The 23,680-nt window shown below is 47.9% G+C and overlaps 1 protein-coding gene across 1 annotated transcript in view; it reads right to left on the reverse strand.

Annotated features, from left to right (window-relative positions):
- Positions 1-259: 259 nt before the first annotated feature.
- Positions 260-23,680, reverse strand: part of 5-HT1 (serotonin receptor) — a 229,628-nt gene continuing 206,207 nt past the window's right edge. The window contains exons 5-8 of the mRNA XM_076521087.1: positions 6,711-6,854; positions 4,772-4,927; positions 3,884-4,044; positions 260-3,091 (exon numbers count right to left, since the gene is read on the reverse strand). Coding sequence (XP_076377202.1) covers positions 2,617-3,091; positions 3,884-4,044; positions 4,772-4,927; positions 6,711-6,854 — 936 coding nt within the window. The 3' untranslated portion in view covers positions 260-2,616. The remainder of the gene's footprint in view (positions 3,092-3,883; positions 4,045-4,771; positions 4,928-6,710; positions 6,855-23,680) is intronic.

The raw sequence follows: 23,680 nt of genomic DNA on the forward strand, positions 1-23,680 counted from the left end.
TTATAGACCGTCAGCACTCCGAAACGAAGATTTCGCGATTGATACCGTCTGTCTCTCTCTCTCCATCCGAGCGTTCCTACAGCCGGCAGGTTTTTCAGCAGCCGCGAGCCCGTAGCCCGGCGCAAACCGATCGTAAAATAATTCGACGTTGACGTGCCGCAAACTGGAAAGAACGTCGGCCGGGATTCACGGCGTGAAGCACGAGGCAACGGGTTGATGAACAGAAAAAGTCTTCATGGGGGAAACAAAGCACAAAATATCAAGTTGACGCCGGCCGTTGGAATCGGCCGACCGTTTTGAAACTGTTGCGTTTATTTACATCAGTGATTGCAAAGTAATATACATACGAAGCATCGTTGTAAACTTTTTTCCCTTTCCCGTCTATTCTTCTTCGATCGTTCGCCCGTTTCACCCGCCTCTCCCGTCATTCCCGCCTCGTTTAGAACGTACATCGTCGCCATACCTTTAATATGCATCATCGAAATTGGGGCGCAGCCTTAAACTAGGTAAATCGCTGGACAACTGCGTTGCCGTCGCGCTACTGCCATTTAGTTATTTATTTTTCGCTTCTTCGTCGCCTTAATATTTTTTCTCCTTTTTCTTCTCGCTTTTCCGTTCGCTTTCTCTCCCCCTCTCTCACTCCCTCTCTTTCTTTCACTCACTTTCTCTCTTTCTCTCTCTCCCTCTCTCTCTCTCCTTATCTCTTTATCTCGTCGTAAAGTTAGCTGACAAAACGGCGAAACTCGCATGACTATTCGGGGTAGTATAGGATGTATTTCGTATATAGTAAGGCGTTATCGGACGATCGTCGATACACAATCATCTGGTTGATTTACAAACGATGTCGATGGGCCTGCCTCTACTCGCTGTGACGCGCGACGTTTTGGCAACGCTTTGCTCCGTCGAGGGCGAATTCGAGAGCGAGCCTTCGATCGCGTTAGGAAAATAAATCTCCTTGCGATCGCACGATCCTGCGGACACGGAACCTGGGCTCGATCTACTCGGCAATTATTTTACCTTGCACTATTAACCTGTTGACTCTTGGGAAGACGAGTTCGTTTCCTAGTTCCTTATCTCTCCGTCACCGTCAATCCTCCAATTTCGTTCAATTTTTCGTTTAGTTCTTCCGTTCAATTTAATTAAATTTATTTAACTTACGACGCCCTTTCAATTTTCCGCAATGATAATATCGATAATAATAACAGTAGCAACAATAATAATAATAATAATAATAATAATAATAATAATAATAATAATAATAGTAATAATAATAATATCAATACCGATAATAATAACAACAGTAACACCAATAATAATAGTATCGTTTCCTTTAATTTCTCAACGATCAGCCTATCGCACAGCCTATCATCGTCGAACATTTAGACCGCAGATATTAATTTATCAATCGCATATAAATGTTACCCGCTGAACGATTAAATCGGTCGAGAGAGCCGTGAATCGACTAGCAGAAAGCTGGCGCTCGTCGTTGTCACGCAAAGTCTCGCTGTCACTTTCGGCAGTTCTTGCTATCTAAATGACCAGGCTATTTACAGTGAAACGATACTGTCCCCTGACAGAAGAAGAGAAGAAGAGCAAAACGTCGCCAAGACCGCCGCGTGGGATCGATCGATGATGGTCGCCACCTTCGACGAAGAGGAATCGGCGTTACCGTCGCCGACGTCTAACCCTATTATTTAATCGTCGAACGAAAGTCGCTCGGTTCGGTCTCGCGAACATCAACGGAGGAAATGAGTTTGGGTTCGTTAACGAGTCTGTACATAGTTCCGCGTGTAAATTACATACATACGTGTCCGGGCGGGCCCGAGTCGCGGGAGGATGAAGCAGTTTCCCCGGTCTCGATCATTTCCGCCCGGAACATTCAGCGTTTCGTTTCAGAGTTTCAAACGGAACGCGTTTTCTCCGCGCCGACGAGTGATCCGCGGACGCTCGTTCGAATGGATTCGTTAAAAAACTATTTAGCCTGCGAGAAAGATACTGAAAGGGTCGCGAATGATGTTCGTCGTGTCTTGCTCGTCTCTTATCGTTTTGCTTCCGGTTAGCTCGTATCCTCGTCCGTGGCTAACGGCTGACTAATTAATTGCCCGGAAGCACGGCGGACAACTCGTCGGTGCACGTTATTATTAATATTATCATAGACGTGTTAGAGAATGCAGCTATCTCAAAGAGAACTTTCATAGGATAAGTTCTATCATAGAAACAGTCGCCTCGAGGCATCGAGCATTGAAAAATCGGCTCGCGGCGTGCTCGACGAGCGCTGTCGACCAGAAACTCTCTCTCTTTCTGGAACAACCTCGCGGAGATGGATCGGTTGTTCCTGGATCTTCCGGTCGTCGTTCTCGTCGGCGGAACGTCGCGAGCCCGGTCGCCTCAACGGCAACATCCAAGGAAAAATGTCTACGGACTCTCTAAGGCATGCCTAAGTACGTGGCATGCTAGTTGAACGCTATCCGAAGGAGAAGGAAGTAGTATAACTGTATGTACACGGGACTCTCGAGTCCTCTAACTCTTTCTCTCTCTCTCTCTCTCTCTCTATCTATCTATCTCTTTCGCTCTGTCGCAATCACGCACACTCTCACACACTTTTTAAATCCACTGCTAGCGAATTATCCTGGAACTGCCGCACAGCATCCTCTTGAACGCTTGTCTGAACTCCGGCGAGAACACCGTGTAGATGACCGGGTTCAGGGTGCTGTTGAAGTATCCCAGCCAGAGGAATACGCTGGCTATGAGCTCGGGGGGCTCGCAGGCCGCGCAGATCGCTCTCAGCAACGTGACCAAGAAGAAAGGCAGCCAGCAGGCCACGAACGCGCCGGTTATTATCGCGAGCGTTTTCGCCGCTTTCCGCTCGCGCTTCGACTCCATCGTTTCCCGTGTCCTTCTGCTGGACGTCGAATGGCTGCTCGACGGGTTCACCACCGTGGTCGTGGTCGTCGATACTGTCGTCGGCGTCACCGTCGTCGACTGCGTCGTCGTGTTCGCCCCGTTGTTCGACGACGATTTCTCCGGCGAGATCGACGAGTGATCCGGCGTCGATCTCGTGATGGTGAACGCCGTCGACTCCTCTCTCGGCCTGCAATTTTCATCGGCTCAATCATGCTTGTTCATACTAATTTTTCAGGTTCTCTAAACAATTCGAATCTTTCTCTGTTTCAGGAATAAAAGCAACGCGATCGATCGGAACATTCGGGGTTCGAGGACGGAGCAAGCGCTGGGACTAAATTAAATAAATCTAGATTGAACAAATTTTGTTCGCTAGTGAACTATTATTGAGAATGCAGAGCATGGTTTCTCGGGAATTTCAAAGACAGCTGTTTTTATCTAGAACTTTAACTTCGGGTGCTTGTAAAAAATTAAATGCTCGACGTATCGAGACAAAATCGTAGGCTGTAATATAGAATATTCTATGCAGAATGTCTTAATAAAATAAAATTTGTTATAAAAATAGAAGTGGATCGAGTAAAAATTTAAAACGAATCCAGTATATTGCTTCGGAAGAAATATAAAAGAAGTTTCAAGATAACATTATCTCCCTGATAAAATCGAGGTTATTTTAACGTTACCTTCGGTCGCCGAAAAAATATCGTACGCGTTCGAAACGTCGAGAAAAATAAGAGGAAGCCGATTTTTCTGAACCCGGCAGGGCACGGTGTCCGCCCTTAAGTAATTGTTAGAGCATTAAACAGTTCCAGGGCATCCGAGGGATTCAGCGAGGGTAAACGAGTGTGGCGCGCTATTCAATTCCGCCGCGTAATTAAAAGAATCAGCTTCGCAGAAATTCTGAATGGGGCCGGGAGGGTGGGTTAAGGTGCTCCGCTAACGAGTCTCCTAACGCGCGTCTATTCATAGCTGTGGGTAGCGGAACCTTCTTGTGACGAGTCTGAGGATGCCTCTTCTCTCACGGGGTGGTTGCACGATGGTCCCCGGTCTCTTTCGGATCCGCTTTCGTGCCGCTTGGAATATCCTCCAGTACAGGAATAGAATGACGAGCAGGGGAACGTAAAAAGTGGCGCAAGTGGCGAAGATCTGCAAAGTATTTAGACGGACGGATAGAGAGCGTTCGAGCATCGAGTCTCAATCTTATAATAATGATAATAATATAAATAATATAAGTAATTCTATTCGTCTATATAGGCAACGAACGTCTCCATTATAAATATGAGAGGTAAAAAGAGGATTCTGCATAGCCGTCAGACCAGTGGAATAAAAATAAATAAAAATATATAACGATACAAAAAGTAAGAAGAAGAAGAAGTAAGAAATCGTGTAGTATATATAATGTAATGTACTAATCATGCGAATGAAATGACATAGGTGCGTCAGTACAGTGAGATGCGAGTCTCGGTAATTAATACTGAACACCCTCAACGCCTCATAGCCGTCGTACCAGTGGAATAAAAATAAATAAATATAACGATACAAAAAGTAAGAAGAAGAAGAAGTAAGAAATCGTGTAGTATATATAATGTAATGTACTAATCATGCGAATGAAATGACATAGGTGCGTCAGTACAGTGAGATGCGAGTCTCGGTAATTAATACTGAACACCCTCAACGCACGTGCTCGTAATAACTCGCGAACAAAGCGGCGGATTGCATTTTCGCTAAGGGAAAAGTTGCTTCAAATGACCGTAGAAATCACTCTTTCCCGGATGTTAACACAATCATGGAACATCCTGTGTAACGGATCGATGTCCACGGAACGATGTAAAAAATGCATCTGAATCTGAATATTGTGATAACGTGATCCCACCTGGTACGCGGGATCCTGCGACACCAGACACGTTCCGTCCGATATACGATCCAAATAACCAGGATCTTTCCATCCGAGTTGAGGCGCCAGCGAGATTCCTAAAGACACTACCCAGACGGTGATAATCAGGATACCGATCCGCCTCGGATTCCTCGCCTGGAAGTAGAGAGCATTCCTTGAAACTCCGTCGAACTCGGGAATCCTTCCTCGGCCTGATCGCGCGATTCTATATTTTGATCCGCGTTCGATCCGACAACATTTTCTATTCGTCGACGTTAGAGATAGCGATCGCGTCTGCGTAACGGGGGGTGGGGGTGGGAGACGTTTAATTATCGGGATCATACGGGGGAACAGAGATCGGACGCGCTCGAAATCCGTGCCGGACGATTCCGTCGTTTATTGAAACTCTCCGATGAAGAAGAATCCAATTTTACGCGAGGCCGAAAGGCCAAGAGAGAGGAGGATCCGAACCCGATCGCAATTACGAATGTGCTCTCTGTTCCCTTGCCCCGAACTATTTCAATATACCTAGTTGTTCCGTCGAGATGGCCGGCTCCGCGAACTACAAGGATATCATCGTAATCCTGCCTTTCGAAATCCCCGACCGGGAACTATCCCGAACATGCGGGCACCGGCATCGGGATAGGGGAGGATTTAGATTCGATTTAACATCGCGCTGTCATTGATGCTATACTCGATCGATTGTTAGATAGGAATCGCCGCTGTGCCCGAAATCAGAACGGTCTTCCACGAAATCAAGCTACTAAATGGCTATCAGTTCCATTCTACAACCGCATATCCGTCCGAAGCTAGCAAATTATTCTGGTCCTTCGCTTCTCTATCGAACGTTTGCAAATGATGACCTTGAATCGCCGTTTACCAGAATACGCATTTCGTTCCAATTAATTGCAATATCTGTACTATTTGACGTGAAAGCCCATCATTAGGATAAGATCACCGTATTTTCGTAAATGGACACTTAAATTCACCGAAGAAAAGAAAATCGTAAGAAATGAACCACAAGAGTTATCGCCGAAATTATTTTTCTAGCCGACTCACGATCAACTTCCGCATAAAATAACCTGCCCGCGATAGTGCTCGATGCGTCAACCAGAAAGAGTGCGGTACAAATTACGATGCATCGATTCGAGTAAAGCATTCGGACCGGCGGCGAACGGCGCCTTAGGGCGTTAGGTACAACGAAGGGTTAACCCTTTGCGCTCGACTTCTAGGCACCACTAAAAAATGTCTATATCATATATATCATATCATGTATCATATAAAACAATTCTTGCCTCAAGAAAATTTAGATTTGAAAAACTGTTAAAAGCATAACTGTCGAATAAGTCACAAGACTCAATTTCACACGCGTCAAATGCGCTCTGTCATATAAAATAGAGACAGCGTAGATCCGAAAAATTATTTTAGATTTACAGTTAAAATGGCTTCGAGCGCAGAGGGTCATTTGCACACCGGATGGACGCGCAAACAATCGGCCGAGATCCGACTTCCGTATCTTAAAACTGCAGGAGTCGTTTCACGAATTAGCAAAGAATTTCTAAAGCGCCGAGTCTTAATACCGAGTGTTTGCCGGATCGTGAAACGGTTTCCCGTTGGAGCCCGGCGAAGTGTTTGCGGAAGGAAAAAGGAAGGCAAGATCGCCGGGATGAACGGTGCACGCAACGGACCCGCTAATTGCATCCTCCGCTTTAATGATCGGCGATCCGGCCACGGCTGGACGGGACACCGTCGAGCGGCCGATTATCGAGTCGCGTTCTAGGATCAATATCGCGGCGTGTCCTAATCGGGCTCCCGAGTTGGAGCGCGGTCCCAGCGCGGGAGCAGCCCGGCACGCGATCCTGACGTAAGTATATCGCGATTCGTTCGGTTCCTGGGTGCCGGCCGTTTGTCCGGCGACCGCGACGCGCCGTTAATTAACCTGTATATAATTGAGATCGGTGACTGCCCAATATCTGTCGACCGCGATAGCCACCAGATGCAATATCGAGGCGGTGCAGCAGAGAACGTCGCTGCTGGTCCATATGTCGCAGAGCTCGGGCCCGAGCGACCATCGGGAGTTTATCTGTAATAAACAGAATTATCTGTTAGTGGCCGGGCGTGTGGGTGCGCCGTGGGTGCGTGGCCTCTGCCGTGGACGGCGTGGCGGTCGGATCGATGCGCCGTAGGATCCCCGAGAGTGTCTTTAACGGCGACACCCCTCCGGCCCCGCCGAGAGATCCACGAGCCAGCGAGTCTTAACCTCGAGCGACAACTTGGTACACGATCGTTCGCAGGTCAGGGGTTATTTGTTCGCAGTAAACCACCCGACGAACCACGCCGATTATTATCGGTCCCGAGTTTCACTCGGGGCCGTCCCAGCTTCCGGAATCGCGAAAATTGATTTTAATCCGGCGACGCGCGACCGAGCGTCGAGCAAGCTCTTCCGCGGGCACTCGCATTGTTCGCACGCTTCCTGCAGGCTTTTCGGCCTGCCTCCACGTGGCCCGTCATTTCTAGAATAGTGCGAAGGGAAAATGCAGCCGCGACGGAACGCGCGCGGATAGCCGTCGCGGCCTAATCGAAGGGAAAGTCTAATTACATATTTTCCCGTGCAGGGAAAATATAGGCAGTAACGAAAACACTGTTACGGAATGTCTCGCTGGGAAATTGTAGTGTCTGGCCTCCTTCCGCCAGGAACTATAGTAATAACAGAGGACATAATGAAAATTACTGTAGGAGTGGACTCGACCGTGGAAATTCCGGTAATACTGCAGCTTCGGAATGGAGCTCGCCTGAACCGGGCTGGAGACGGGGAACTCCGCCGACATGAAAATCCCCCATGTTTCGCCGTGACTAAGGTAAAGTGCACGCCATGCTTATTTCCAATTTGCTACGCGGGCGCGCGCGCGCACACGCCGTGCAATTAGCCGTTTAAATAAGGTGGTTTGTTACCCGCGCCGACACGATTGCTGTATTTATCGGTTTCGCATCGTGCTTGCATTGTCAAATGCGTTATTTTGCCTTGGAAAAACCTACAGAGTTATTTTATTTTGCTTTCTCACACACGTATAAGGAGACGCGCGGTGTAGTTTGAACTTTGACTGCATATTTCACTTGGAAGCGGTGAGACTTTTTTAACGACAAGGCACTCAGGACGTAGGCGGAATCTTTCTCTTTAAAACGAACTATTTTGCATCTCGATAGCTCGATTGGTTCCGGAGATATAAGGGTTGAAAGCGGAGGGGTGCAGCGCGCCTCGCGCGGCCCATTGATTTGCCGAAACTGCTGGATATGCGTAAACTAATAGTAAAAGTAGTATTTATGAATGAAACCCTGACCTGCGCTACTGTCCGTATGGTAGGTCAGTGCGCTGGAGTGAGAGAGAGGTCCGAGTCTGCGAGAGAGACAGCGATAGCGAAAAATTAAAAACTCACCCCTATTTTCAACTTATGATATCTCCGGAACGGAGTATCGTATCGGAATGCACTAAAGTGCGTTTTAAAGAGGAGACTTTACTCTTCCCGACGTGCTAATTTTCATTAAAAAATAGTTTGCAGTTTCTTTGCAAAATGCATTTAAAATTGTACTATTTTTAATACGTTTCAGTCCATATAAAATCTGTTTTAAAAAATTGAAAAAAATTATACTTAGTGACAATACGGTCCTATACGTAGTACAGATTGTTTACAGAACGATATTAAATGTTTATAACAAATTATTTGCAGTTTTGTTGTACGTAACACGTCTCGGTCCAGGTTTTATAGACTTTTGTAGATAATAATTTATGTTCAAAGGTTTCAAAATTATATTCACTGACAAACTATTATTTTATATAACGTATATTGTTTATAAATATAAAATTTAATGTCTAGATTAAATTACCTTCGGTTTTACTACTTCTTATACGTTTTAATCTGTGTTCTATCTAGATATCTTACTACTTACGTGCATTTAAAAATAACTATACTATGTGAAATTATATTTAAATAATAATGTACATGATTTACATTGTTTTTAACAACAATACTAATATTTCTATGTTTATATTTCTATTCTCACTTCGAAGGCTTTCCAAAAATCTAATAAAATCGAACACAATTCATAATGTTTAGAATGCTCTATTGCAAATTCCAAAGGAGTTTTGTTTGAAGACGATTCTGTTCATTATTTCGCGCACAATAGACGACAATATCCCAGGAACGAGTTTCTGGAAAAATGTGCTACGGGCTGATCGAGTTTTGATCCGAGTCGTGCTGCGTTCGCAGGGAACGACTGCTCCGTGAGATTCCACCCCCCCCCCCCGTAATTGGCCTGGTTGCCGGCCGACGATCGCTCATTTCTTCGACGTTTCGTGTAAGTTGGATCGTAACATGTGGCCGGAACTCCTTAGCCCTGTCCCGGGGACAGGGACGACTGGGAGAATGCGATGGCCCCGTGTTACGAGTTCTGTCGACGTTCGGGAACAAAGCACAATGGGGGTTAATAATGTGAAAGACGGTGGAGGAAGGTCGAGGGTGAGGCTAGGAGCTAAAAGGCATCTAGCTTTATGAAGGAGCCTTCCACGTGCCGGCGAGAAATGGGGAGGCTTCCCTTCTCATCGAACCAGGAAAATCTCCGGTGGCCGATCTCCTACTTTTTCCTTCCCTTGTTAGGACAGGTTACATGTGTAGAGCCATCCACTAACGAGGAGGAACTAGGTTACCAAAAGTCTCGCGGAGAAATCCTCCCCGGCGCTGCTCTGCAGTCTGCTCCGAAAAAATACCACCATAACAATTCGCTTCCGCCGCCAAGAAAAATCCCTCCGCGAAATTTAATTTCGAAAGAAGCGCACGAAAATGTTTGCAGAAACTTGCAGAAGATACGGAAGATATAGAAGTCTGCGACGCGACTTTTGTTGCGTTCAATTCCTCGGATTTTGAACGTCTCAATTTTATTCCAGGCGGGACACCATCCGAATGGTTAAAAAGACTCGACTTTCTTTTTTATTTCCTTAAAGTGTGTAGAATGTGAAGTCGTAGTGATAATTCGAAATTCGAACAATTAGAAGGTGAAGTTTCAAAAGTCTTACTCTGACGCAGAGAAAAAGTGATCTTAAAGCATTTTTGTACGTTTTCCTTGAATCTATTCGGTCGTTGCGAAAGTGATTTCGGTTTTCCAAACAGTTAGCTTACGAATCGACCAAAATTCTTTCGAGTCAGACGTCTTGTCCTCGCTTAATGGATTTCTTAATGAACGAGTCCGTCGGCCCGCAAGTTCGGTCGGCCAGAAGCACGGAGGATTTAATTGCAGGCGCATTTCCGGGATGCGACGAGCGCAGTCGCGTTACTCGCGCGGCGGAAAGAGGTTCGAAGGCTGGTTAATTAAAGACGTCTTGCCAGCTAATTAGAGACGTTGACCAGCGTGCAAGGTCGACTGGTTCGCGAGGTCGCGCGACTGCAGCTAGTTGATCCGCTGGGAAATTTATGGGGTCGGATACAGGGAGGCAAAAGGCGGTTCAAGAGGCCGGCGCGCGCGATAAATAATTCATCGTTAATAAATAATGAAAGCGTCGGATGCGTCCAGGCCCGGCCAGGCCCGGACCGGCGAGCGTGCAGGGCACGAATTCAAAGCTGCTCGCGTTACAAATTTTAAATCACGAGTGGCACCGGCCGGTACACTGTCGGCGACGATTGATTTGAAAGGTTGTGCCCCATTTCTCGAGTCCCTGAAGAGCGCTCGGCGACGCTTACCGAGCGTGTTCCTAAATAAAGCTCCTTCTGGCTCTGTCAAAGTTGCAGAAGACAGTTCTCCGTCCCGCTCGCGAAGTCGCCACTTCTCGTCGTCCCCGTCTCTCCCGCACTTACGTAAACGAAAACGGGGCCACGGTCTCTCCTCTAATTTCCATTCGATCGCCGAGGGAGCCCGAAATTACTTTCGGACACGGTTCACAATCGTTCGCCGCCGCGATTATGTAAGTTCGACGCGGCCCGATAAAAAGACGGCCGGCGGATCGATGTTTTCCGTCGCGGGGTGTGCCGACGGTATCCGGAACGGTCGAACTTCACGCGAACTTTCATCAAATCGGGATCGCGTCTTAAGCTTCCGTCGTATTAAAACAATATAGCCGGAACCCGGGAACTTTTTCAAAGCGTTCGCGGCGAGACCAACGGCGATCGAAATTTCCATTCGACCGGAACCGATTTCCCCGGCCAAGTGAAAACTTCGCGAACTCTGATTTATTCGATTCTTCGCAACTTGTTACCGGTTACCGGCGCATTCATCGGTGGTCGGGATTTTCCCTTCGAATCGACGCCTCTGCTCCAACCTCGTCGGAGATTAAGCGGTTGTTATAATCTAGAACTTTCAAGAGATCGATTATCCTATTTCATTTTACGTTTTGGAGGTACAGCGGCCCACAAAAGCGTTCGTGAATCGTTTAAAACGCGACGATTTTTCTATAAATTGTACTTAAATGATTCAGATCTTTTTCTTCGATGACAGAGGGACTAAGTCTACCGGATATTAGCTAAAATGCGTTCTTTTAATTTTGCTATTACTTGAAATGACAAAAGAGAAAACAAAATAAACTCTTGTTCTTTAAATTTTTTATCCGAGTCAGCAACGAAAATTTAAAAAAGCTTTCTCGCAGATCTCGGCAATTCTGCATAAAAGAATTCTGTATAAAATTCCTCGAACAAATCTTTACAACAAAATTTGCAACCAAAATGCTAAAAAGTAACGCGTTCTAGATCGTAAATACCGTGTTAACACGAGAAGCGTAAATTCTTACGCGACGGAAATCGCGCGCGGATCATACGAGATCCCCTTATCGTCCGTGTGTTATCTGTCACCGTACGAGATCGCTGTTTAAATTAATTTCGGCATATCGGAGTCGGATGTCCCGTGCTGAAACAACAAAGGCTCGTCGGCCGCGTGTCGGCCGCGCTGACGTCAGACATTGATTGCGCGAATTAATGCCGGGCGCGCCGGGCGGCGGAATAATTTCGCGCGGAGTGTTTTTCAATCTCGACGGGCAATAAAAACATTTCAAACAAGCCGAGGAGCTGGTAATAGATTGCCCATGGTAAATTTCCTGCTGAAGAAGTCCCGGGCGAGACGTGAATGGGACGTAGCTCCGTTTCCTAGCAGCGGGATCCAATTCCCAGGAGATTCTCTTTTCCTCGAGATCCATTACACGATGAGCCAAGGTGATCGGGATCCGTGAACGCAATCGCGTGCCGGTGCAACGGTGCATTGAACATAAGCCATCCGAATATCTGCCTTCGAGAGAGACAGAGGGAGAGAGAGATAGAGAGAGAGAGAGGGAGAGAGAGAGAGGCGGAGAGGCCGAGCGTGGGAGTCGGCATCCAGCGGACAATAGAATCTCTGGCTCGGTCGTCTGACCCGAGGCCGGCCTCGTAAATCATCTGCTCGTGTCAGCGTGCAACATACTCCCGTAAGGAGATTAGGATCGATATCGGTATCAGAATTCCAGCAGGACGGTCACGCAGCACAGCGCAGCGCCGCGGAGCTCCGTGCTTTTCGCGGGCACCGCGGATTCTCTAATTATCGATGCCGTTCTATTGGAACCGACAGCGGATCCGCGCATCGTTCGCTGAACTCTTGGATACGATCCAAAATCATCGAAATCCACGTCGAGAAGTTCGCGAGCCACTGGACGCGAATTCCGCCGGATTTCCCGGCGATCCGGCCTCCTTTCGCCGCCGCGGCACAGGATTTTGTTGCGATATATGTGCATTCGCGCGTCGCTTCGCCGGAACGATGGCGAATCATTTTTTTTTTTTTTTCGTGACTCGATTCCTAGTGGTATTGGCTGTCGAGGATCCTCGAAGTGTGTACTCGTTGCCAGTTGTTGCGTAGCTTTGGAAAAGCATCGACCTATTCCTTTGCAGCGAAGTACTTGCGCTTGTTAACAATAAACAGAGGCGGGTTTCGATTTCTGCCGTTCTAGGCTATCGCATGATTATGTAATGATTATACAGAGTCGACGTTTCGCTGCCGACAAATTCAGGCCTCGACCGTGGGCCCTTGTCGCTCGTCGTTCGGTCGTCCGACGAATTGATTTACCATTTTTATGAAAACATGTGTTATTTAAATTTGTCCGCGTCCTAACAAAGCTCTGCCTTTCCTCAGATTCCTTCGAACGAATTTCTTGACTGTAATTTAAAAGTACTTCGATTCTCCGATTTTGTTGCTCCGTGTATTCGCGCGTCGTTTAACCGGGACGATCATTTTTGGCGCTTCGATTCGCGGTGAAACTGGTTTCACCCGCAGTTTCCTCCGCGAACTCGCCGCCGGGGCATAAATCATTTCGACATTGTTATCTTTGACAGGGCTTCTCGTTCTCTTTAGCTTTCTTCGAACGAGTTTCTCGATCGCAATTTCGAAGTTCGAATCTCCGAAAGCTGCTCGCCAATTTGCGACGTGTCGAGAGCGAGTCTTCGCCGAGGCTCTCTGCCGAGCCTGCGAAAACGTCGTCGATTCTCGGGAACGCGAAGTCCGGTTCTAGAAATCGAGGAGCATCAACACCGAGCGGAAAGTCCGAGAGAATTGACGCGTCCAGCGCGGCGGCGAGCAACAAGTGAAGTTGAAATTGTCGCGAACCTCGGGTCGAAACGAAGCGGCGAAAACAGCCGCGCGCCGCGCGACCGTCTCGAGCTTTCCGCGACGCGATCGCGCGTCGAACGAACGCCTCCTCGGCGAAGTTTCTCGGCAATCAGGCCAATTGCCGGGATATCGGCTTCCATTCGTTACAAATCGAACCAATCAGAAAGGTAAATCGACTCGGCATTTATGCGGGATTACGAAACAACCCCCGATAAATTCAACGGAATTTTATAGGGGCTCCGAGCTTACGCGGCAATTACGTCGCGATCGAGCGATCGTCGCGGAAAGTTTGATAGCTCCGGCGGAGTTTCGGTCGCGCCGACAACCGCGTGGTCGTCCAGTTAATTAATACCGGAGGCTGGAGCAGGATCGGTCCTCCGGCGGGCCTCCGCGTTTCAGCGGGCGCCCTCGAAAAGAAGGTCTTAAGTGTTACGTCACACGGCTCAAGTGAACTCAATTTCCACTTACATTCGGGCCTCGGTTATCTCGGATAAACGGAATCAGGCCAGGCTCGTTGAATCGAGAGCTGCCGGTTAAATGAGACGACTAGGGACGGTATAGAGCTGAAAGTTACCGAGGGAACCGGCCACGGTGGGAAATTAATGGCACTTCACAAAGGATACAATTCATGTGAGAACATTTTTCCTGGCCGACGTCCCAGAGAAAGAGAGAGAGAGAGTCTCTCCCAGAGCGCTTCTTTTCTTTCGGCCCTCGAAAAATCTCCATCGCCGGCTCACGGCGAAACACAGTGCTTGTCTTTTGTCGACCGTTCTGCGAGCCGACGTGCATTAAAATTGCATAGGAATTCATCGAGTGACGAAGCTGATGCTGTTTGCTCCGGCTCGAGACTAACGGAATTCGGTGTCGGAGCGACAGTCGGCCTGGGATCTTTCGTGGGCTTTTTCTTATTTATACGTTTATTTATTTCAATTTATCAACGGGTTTTAAAGAGGAGACTTCGCTCTTTCTGACAAGCTAGTTTTTATTTAAAAATAGTCTACGGTTTCTCTACAAAATGGATTTAAAGTTCTACTATTTTTAATGTGAGAGACAGCGATAGCGAAAAATTAAAAACTCACCCCTATTTTCAACTTATGATATCTCCGGAACGGAGTATCGTATCGAAACTCATTTTAGTGCGTTTTAAAGAAGAGACTTCACTCTTTTTGACATGCTAATTTCCATTAAAAAATAGTGTAGGGTTCCTTTGCAAAATTGATTTAAAGTTCTACTATTTTTAACGCGAGAGACAGCGATAGCTTAAAATTAAAAACTCACCCCTATTTTCAACTTATAATATCTCCGGAGCGGAGTATCGTATCGAAACTCATTTTAGTGCGTTTTAAAGAGGAGACTTCACTCTTTTTGATGTGATAATTTCCATTAAAAAATAGTCCACGGTTCCTTTGCAAAATTAATTTAAAGTTCTACTATTTTTAACGCGAGAGACAGCGATAGCGAAAAATTAAAAACTCACTCCTATCTTTTTTTCTAATTTCGATTTTCATCCGACATCGCAGATCGCGTTGCCACATATGCACAAACATTTGCGAAAGGTTGGCGCAGTGAACCGGATGCTGGAGTATCTTCTAAACAAATATCCGCAGCCAGCACCGCGGCGCGAGTCTGTTCAAAGGTCATTAACTGGAGCCGCGTCAAAGCAGGATCGTAGTTACGATCGCATGCTGACATAGGCGTATGTATTCATGTGGTAGGAAGTAAGCCTAACCTGTTCTACGTACTCTCGATTAAAGAGACACGACATTTTACAGTCGTTCACCTGCGGTTCGAATAACTCGTCGCGTATAAAATGATCAGCCATTTCGTTCCAATTACAATCGACGAGAGATCAGCTCGTCTCATTCGACGCGTTCCGTCTGTTTGCACGTGTTCGCAGTTAACTGCTAAACCCTTTGATCGATCTGGACCGAATTTTGCATAGTTACACTCTAGCCCTCTGCAGAAAATAAAGGCTGTCGTTAAACTTGAATAACCCAACTCCTCCGATCTCGTCCCTTTGACACTTTGTGATAATTCAAGTAGAATGTCCGTCTGCACGCTTCTCGGTAACAGCTGATCCCTTTGACCGATCTGGACCAAATTTTGCATAGCACCTTTCCGCACCCTTGCCGGAGATATAGGCCACCAAGGAGCCCGGACGCCACGCCCCAAGAAAAGCAACGCGAAAGAAACCAGCTGATCGCCGTATAAAACGAAAATTGCGACTCTTTAAAAAAACGATTGCTTCGTTCCAGCCAGGACGAGGTGGAAATTCAATTAATTTTTCTTCAACGCGAGTGTTATAAGCCTCGGAATCCGACCGCTCGTCGGTCGGCAAATTTTCGCGCCCGCGTTTCACACCGCCGTTGTAAAAACTTCTCCGGCGTATAATTTATTCATTCGACCGGCTCGGCCGAAAGGGAATCGGCAAATGCTCTGTTAATTAACGGGACCCGTCTGTTCCTCCATATTCCGGCGCGGCGAGACGCGCGCGTAGAAACGGGAACGAGGTCGGACAGAAGATTCTTCTGACACGGGGTGAAAGGTGCGCGGAAAGAGAGTGATGCTGATAAGAGCGGAGAACGAAAGAGGGATGTAGGAAGGGACTGACGCATGCCTGCTTAAAAGTCCATTCATGGTATTGGAATCCACCTTCGGAAGCCAATCGACTTTTGTCTTTACTGCGCCTCCCTTATCCTCTTTCTCTCCGCCATCCAGCCGCGCTTCCGAGGCCGAATCCCGTTCGAGGATATATCCGTTTAAATAATCCGCGTCCCTTCCGACCAAAATAATATATTGTCCTTCGAGCGTCTTCGCTCGATATTCGCCCACGTCAACCAAAAACGGGGAGGGTGCCTCGTCCCGTCGCGTGTTCAGTTTTCACGCTCGCGTCAGCCAGACACATTTTTAGCTGCTCGACATTCGACGACGACGAGGACGAGGACGACGTCGACGTCGACGACATTCACACCCGCCAGGGCAATCTTCTTGAACACGGGAACCTAAATTGACTGCCGTCGAATTTATCATCGCTACACCGCGGAAGTTTATGCAAATTTACATTTTTATTGGCAATCCCCCGACGGCACCGGGACGAAATCAAATTCCGCTTTCGCGGCCGCGAAAGGTCCCGGAGAATTAAAAAAGGCGCCGGGCGACGCCTCGTTTGAACAGTATCGGGATTCGTATTTTATAATTTGTCCCGAAGACTTCTCTGTAGAATCCCGGAAGTCCGGGCGGATTTGCATTTTGATAGGCAATTTTCGGGTCGAAGCGAAACCCCGTTCCCTCGGCTACCGGCGAATCAAACATTTTTTAAAACCACCGTGCGTTAAACGTTTCGGTCGCGAGTCCCCCCGCGACAATGTTTGACGTTTCGCCGAAAATTCAGCTTCGCGAACGCACGGTTTTTTTTTTATAAAACTAAAGCGATCTCGGAATGCGAAGTTTCCTCTCTCTCCAATTAGCCCGGAAACGTTGTTCGACGATGTGTTTTCTCTCAACGCGTCGTTCCGCGTCGATTTAAATCGAAAGTGCGCACGTTCGACCGGCAAATTCGATGCAAAACCTCGACGGAAATTCGACGAGCTCCTCCCGAAGGCTGGTAACTTCGTTGCGAAACGGTTTTATCGCGGCCCGTCCTTAGCTCGTTTCGCAGTTATTCTCGAGCTGTTTCGTTCAGCCGACGCCTCTCCTCCCGTTCGAGCGTTCCCGCGATCGCATCGATTGCGTCCCGGCCTTGGGACCCTTTCCTCTTCGGAGTATATTAAAAGTAATTGTAATATCCAGATGCGGCGTCTCGGCGCCCTTGTTCCCGCGATATTGTCTCGGTCGCCGGTGTGTAAACGGTCGGCAAGCGGCGAGAAAACGATCGAGAGAAAACCGAGGATCCGCCGCGGGAAACGGGATAGGGAGTGTATATTCGGGGCCGAGATCAGCAGAAGTGGAGCGGGTGAACAATAACGAACGGCGCACACAGGCATCTCGAGATAGGATGCTATAGAAAGAAACGGCGGCTTTTTACCACGTGCGGCGAACGACTCTTTCGGGTGAAGAAAAGCGGAAGCGCCGTGATGCGTCCGCATTTAGGACACGTTCAACAAAACCCCCGAACGCTCGCTTCGAACAAAATCGTTACACACTCGAACGGCACCGACATTTTACCTAGCTCCCTGAATTAAAAGCAACCTCCGACCTGATCTTGATGAACGAACCACCTCTTGTTCCGAGATATTACTCCGCCTGCTGGCACAAAACTCACCCTGGCCGTCCTGCGAACGCTCGCAGAAGCTATCCGAGCTTTCTACGTAATTATTTCTTTCCCGGATTAAACATCGCGCGCGACAGTTTTGCTAATTCACACGGTTCCACTTTAGTCCGCCATACGTTCGATTTTCTTTCTTTTGTTACTGTTTCGAGATCGGTTTCTTTAGGAATTGCCTGTATATTCGAGCTCGACAGCATTCGCGATATTTACGGCGAATCGAGCGGATACAAAACGGTAGAAACATTATAAACGATCTGCTCCTGATGCTCGCTTTATTTTCAACTCGCGAGAATGATCAAAGAACGAGAGCAACGCAGCTTCTGTAAATGCGGGAAAAAATTGCTCCTTGCAATCGATGCAGATTTTTGTTCGAATTTTAACGTCGCGTTGTTATTCCGCATGCGAATCCGCGATCTGGCGACGATACAAAGCGATAACGAGAACAATGTTGTAAATCTTTTTCTGTGATTACTTCGAGGGACAACGAGGATTAATAATTTATAATCAAATACAGCAAAAGGAGAGCGAGACCGAGACGAGCGCAAATAAAATTTGATCGCGGAACTTGAAGAAGCGGAGAAATTACCGAACGTTTCACGGTACTTTGGCGTACGAAGGTCCATGGTGTTTTACTTCTTGCGTCATAATAGGAAGACCGTTGAGCATGAATCTTTTATGTCGCTAATTCGGGGGACAATGAAGATTAATCGTTTACAGCGGGAGAGACGTTAAAGAGGGCAAAGTATAATTTGAATAAATTTGTCCGAAGCGACTCGAAGATAGCGGAGACACTTTTGAACGTCTCACGGCACATTCTTCCCCCCCTCCCCCCTATCATAATAGTTTATCGCGTTACAATTCTAGACGAATGTCGCGAACTTCTGACGCGCCGAAGATTTCACGGCGGACCGTTCTGCGTTATTTTCAGCCGGGACGATGTCCGAGGCCCGCGATTCATTAGTACGCGAGCGAAAGAAATTCATTCGGCTTTTAGCCGAGTCTTCGAAACGGCGTTCGCCGTCGGCGTGGGGCGCGCCGAAGCGGCAGAGGGCCCGCCGGGAAACGGGACTGAATAGTCGGCCATTAGACGGGCAAATAATTTTCCGCGTCGGCCGTAAATGTTTAGTGTCCCGTTTCACGCGTTACCGTCACGCTACAACAAAGTATCCGGGCGTTGAATAAAGTCTACGAGAGCGAGGCGATAGTAGAGAACCCGGGCATCCACGGCGAACGCTGCTCCAAGCTTTATTGGATCGCAGCCTTTTAGGATGGCCGTTCGCGAATCATTTCCGCGCGTCGTTCGCGGACGCGCGGTCGTCGCTCATCTACAAATTGGAACGCGAAATCTCACAAGAAAAAATTGCGGAGGATCCGACTGCTCTAAATTCGAGTCGCAGAGACGAGAGGACGCGTTCGAACTCGAAGGAAATACGGCAATGTCTTCCCAAGTGATGGGACACAAAATGCTCGAATTGTGCACAAAAATGGACGATTTTGGAAGAGGAGGTACGATTGTTCGAGCCTTGCGGCTCGTTTTTATGTGGACAATTTATAACCATAAATCGCAAGGCTCGAATAATCGTATCTCCTCTTCCCAAATTTTCCACTTTTGTGCGCAATCTGGGCGTCGATTAGAGAGACATTACTGTATATCGATTTATAGAGATTTTTGCAGCATAGCTGATTGGAACGAACAAAATGTTCGCTTTATAGAGATTCTCCGGTTAAAGAGGTTCGAGTTATCGAGGCTCGACCGTGCATATTTTTCAGCCAAGACCAATTCGACGTCACGCTAAACCGCGATCCGAAACCTCGAAGAACTGTTAAAACAATTTTGGTCGCAGAAAGCGAGTTCCCAGAGCACCGCGCGACGTGCAAGCCGTGCGATCGATAATCTGATACTTCCGGGGTGGCTGGCAGAGACGGCGGATCAGGACAAGCACAGGTTTCTCGAGGCGAATCCGCGAATTCCGAGGCGTCCGCCCTCCGCGAGCTGCCGCGAATTTTCGACGGGAACGAATGAGGCCTCCAGCAACGATTCAATTGAATGATTAAAGAACACGATTTCCGGACGCGATGGATGCCGGCAAACACATCCGGCGGATTCGGGCCCCGTTGCAAATTCGATTTCCGCGGCTGGAAAATTCCCCGAGACACGTGAACGATGTGTGCAGAGCCGCGCGAAGCCGGTTTACGCGATCCACGGAGAGAGTCTTGCAAATTTCAGGGATGCTCGGAGCCGGGTTTCTGGCACGAGGCGAGGCTCCCTTCCGACGCACAATCTTTCCTGTTATCGAATCGAGCGCCGGCAAGCTGTTCCAACAGTTCCCGGCTCGCCAACAGTCGATCCGTCACGATTAAACCTCCACGTACGACGCCTACTCGTCGATTTCTTCCCGCACAAAAAGGACATACAGCAAATTCTCCCCGATCGACGCGCAGCGTGGAAGGAAAAATGGACGATTTGGGAAGAGGAGGCGCGATTATTCGAGCTTCGCAGCTCGTTTTTATAGTTGTTGACAATCGGTAATTATAAAAACGAGCTGCCAGGTTTAAATAATCGTGTCTACTCTTCCCAAATTGTCCGTTTACGTTTGCAAGCTGAGCGTCAATTAGAGAGAATTTACTGTAGAAGCGGAGCACGAGTATTTTTTTCGTCCGATAATAATTCTCATAATTTCAAATAATACGTCGAATTTCTCGGTTTCTTTTTACCATAATTTTCACCGTAATCGCATAAAAATCGCAGTTCAATAATGCAGAAATCGTGCTCCTCGCATCGAAGACGACATTCCGCCTGTGGCGACGACATAATTGTAAGAAAAATTGTACAAAAAAAGCTGTCCCGAAGATACGACTCGCAAAACCGAGTTCGAGTGCGTGGATAGAAAAAAAGGTGTAATTAGCTCTTTTGCAAGCAAGGATGAATAGCCGCTTCTACTCCATCGAAGCCGAAGCGGGGAAAATAATGACGAGTTCTTTGGAAAGTTTATAAAATTGTGCCGACCGGATGAAAGCGACTACAGGCATCGTGGAAAAAAATTGACTAATCAACTGGCCCGGCGTGCTCGGCTTTCATAAACGCAATATTAAAAAACCGAATTGCCGAGCGTAAATTGGCCGGAGAAATTGCAGCGTTGCATTAACGCGGCATAAAGCGCGTAATTCCGGTTCAGCGGTTTCAAAGTCGTTCGCGGGTTAATGATCCGAGATTAGGTCACTCCGAGACTAGATGCCAGAGCGTGTGATCCCTGAGAGAAACAATGAATTTCTTGACGAGCCATAAAGCAGTGCCCGTAAAGAGGACCCGGTGTCATTGGCTGGTTATAAAGCGCTTTCCAGGTTCATTATTCATGCAATACTTTTTTCATTAGACGATCTTCCCGCGGCGTGACGGCTCGAGAGCCATCCTCTCGAAGCGGGCCACCGTCGAAAATGGACGGTCGGAAATGCTCGGGGAGAACGTCTGAAACGTCGGGGAACCTCTTCGCGGATCGTTTCGCCGTCGAAATTTGTCTTGGCAGCGCGCAGCGTTAAACGATCGGAAAGACCCCGCGGTATTTGAGACCGTTCCAACTCCAATATTTGCGACCCCGGGGGCACTTTTATTCGCCGACCGGTTTGATTCGCGTAGACAAATAGTCGGCGCGACGGCTCGTCGAAGCGAGCAATTCCGGTGGACACGGTCAAGCGTGTTACGGAGAGACAAAGGTGCGAAACGCGACGATGCGGAAGGACCGCCGCTTCTCCTTCGCTGTCGTATCCCCTTCGCACGCCAATCGAAGGAGCAGCTCTCCCCGATAGCCCTGGCCGACCGGGCCGAAAGATGCATCGCAAATAGAAACGTCCGAACTGTAGATAAAGCGTCGCCGAGCTTGAAGAACGAGTGAGAGAAGCCGCCGTATCTATCCGTTTTGCTCGCGGCGGCGCCGGAATAAATCCGGATCCGGGGACTATTCATAATATCGGAACGGTATTCAAGGTAACGGGTGCTTACACCGCGCGAAACGATGGGAAACGCGGGAAGCGATAAGTCAGGTGTCCACTTTTTCACCGGTTCGATGCTATTCCCGGACGAACGCGTCAGCATTAATAATACAGAATCGCAAACTCTGCCACCGACAGGATCGCATCCCTTTCGCGGATCCTCTCTCTTCTAAAAAAAGAAAAAAAAATACCAGCATAGCCCGGAAAATCCTGACGTCTCACTTGTGCTCGTTCCAAACGATCCGTGATATCGTTGAATCGTTCCATTGGCCATCGGATGATAACCGGATGTTTGTTGCGCGAGAAGACTTGAGCGGAGTTGTGTAAAATTTCGGTCGAAAGACGGATAGGAGATGAAAAGATTAACGAGTTAAACTTTATATTAGCGATATTCTCGACTATATATCCAAGCGAATGCAAATTTATCTAGGCAACGACTTTTATCAGAATAAGACTCCGTTCGAATAAGAATTTATTGGGAGAGTAATCGATTCGAAGAGAAATGATAAAATATAAGAAAATAGAGTAAATTCTCCCCCTAATTCACGCTCAGCTTGCAAACAGAAACTGATAATTTGGGAGCAGGAGACACGATTATTTAAGCCTGGCGGCTCTTTTTTATAATTACCGATTGTCAATAACTATAAAAACGAGCTGCAAAGCTCGAATAATCGCGTCTCCTCTTCCCAAATTTTTTCAATTTTTGTGCACAAACTGAGCACGAATTAGAGAGAATTTACTGTAACCACGCAGTTGCGATGTAAAATATTCGATTAAATGAAACAAGTGATCATCGAACGAATTGCTTCAATTTTATCCAATTTTTCAAGTAACTGGTTTGCCAGTAAAAGCATACTTTTTAGCCAAATGTCCGAAGCTGTCACCGCAATAATCCCCGGAATAAAAATCTCGAGAAATTCTTTGCAAGGAGAACGTTCTCGGGGTCGTATCGCAGACGTCTTAAAGACAGCTTCCACGATCGATTCGTCGTCGCCAGGACACCGTCGGCGGTCTATGAAAATGATCGCGAGCGAGTTTGTAAACCTCGAGCGACATAACTATCGGCGAGAGCGGCCGCGGAGAAACGATATTTAGTATCAATTCGGAGTTCATAAAGTTGGAGGACAAGAGGGAATAAATGCATCCAGGATTATCGTCGCGTTCACGAGGATTTTAGTGGCGGGGTTCCGCGATCCGGCTGACGAGCGGGCATAAAATCGTCGGGAGACGCAGTTAAACCGAGCGGATCTCCGGCTCGTAAAATCGTCGAAGGAGTAGTGTCCTCTCTGGTCATCTGGCAGGGGGATCGTAACCCCGCGGAGAATCGATAAGGTGTCGGATAGGCCATCTCCGGTTCCCGTCGCAGAATCCACGGCCGGACGTTGGGAAATGTCAGCGGGAACTTTCCGAGCATCGCCTCTGCCACGATTCATAATTTATAGCGGCGAAGGAAGCGCGGAACTCGGAACTCGTCCGTCGGACGAGCGTTTTCCCCGGTCCGCGATCGTCTTCGAAAAATGTTCCCGGGAGAAGCGCTTTCGGGAAAATTGTATGTCTCCGAGAGGCTGGAGATCGACGAGAAGTTAACGGAATGACGGATATTGGGCTGGATGAAAGCAAAAATACGGATAAGAAGAAGCAGAAGAAGAAGAAGAAGGAACCGGCGGTGGACCGACGGCGAGTCTGGCCCGTTCAAACGACCCCGGTATCGAATCGCGCGGCGTCCGAGGGGTCTATTGTGAGAAGGGATAGCTGAAAGAAGATATCGCCTTCTATAGGAATCTCTCCCGACTCTGTGCCGGGGGACGCGCGCCCGCCGAGCCACGGAGAATTTGTCGAGGGCTTACGAAGAATGGAAAACTTATCCCTCGGAAACGATGGGCCGACGCCGACACCGAGATGAGCAAAATTTTTATCCAGATACGGAATTTCCAGCGCGACACGTCCCGCCCCGTGAAATTCACACGAAACAGATAGCAAGTTCCCTCGCTTACCGCTAATTCCGCTCGAAACTTCCGGCTGTTATCTTACCCGGAAATACTTTCCGG

The sequence above is a fragment of the Megalopta genalis genome, chromosome 4 (assembly GCF_051020955.1).
Source record: "Megalopta genalis isolate 19385.01 chromosome 4, iyMegGena1_principal, whole genome shotgun sequence".
Lineage (NCBI taxonomy): Eukaryota > Metazoa > Arthropoda > Insecta > Hymenoptera > Halictidae > Megalopta > Megalopta genalis.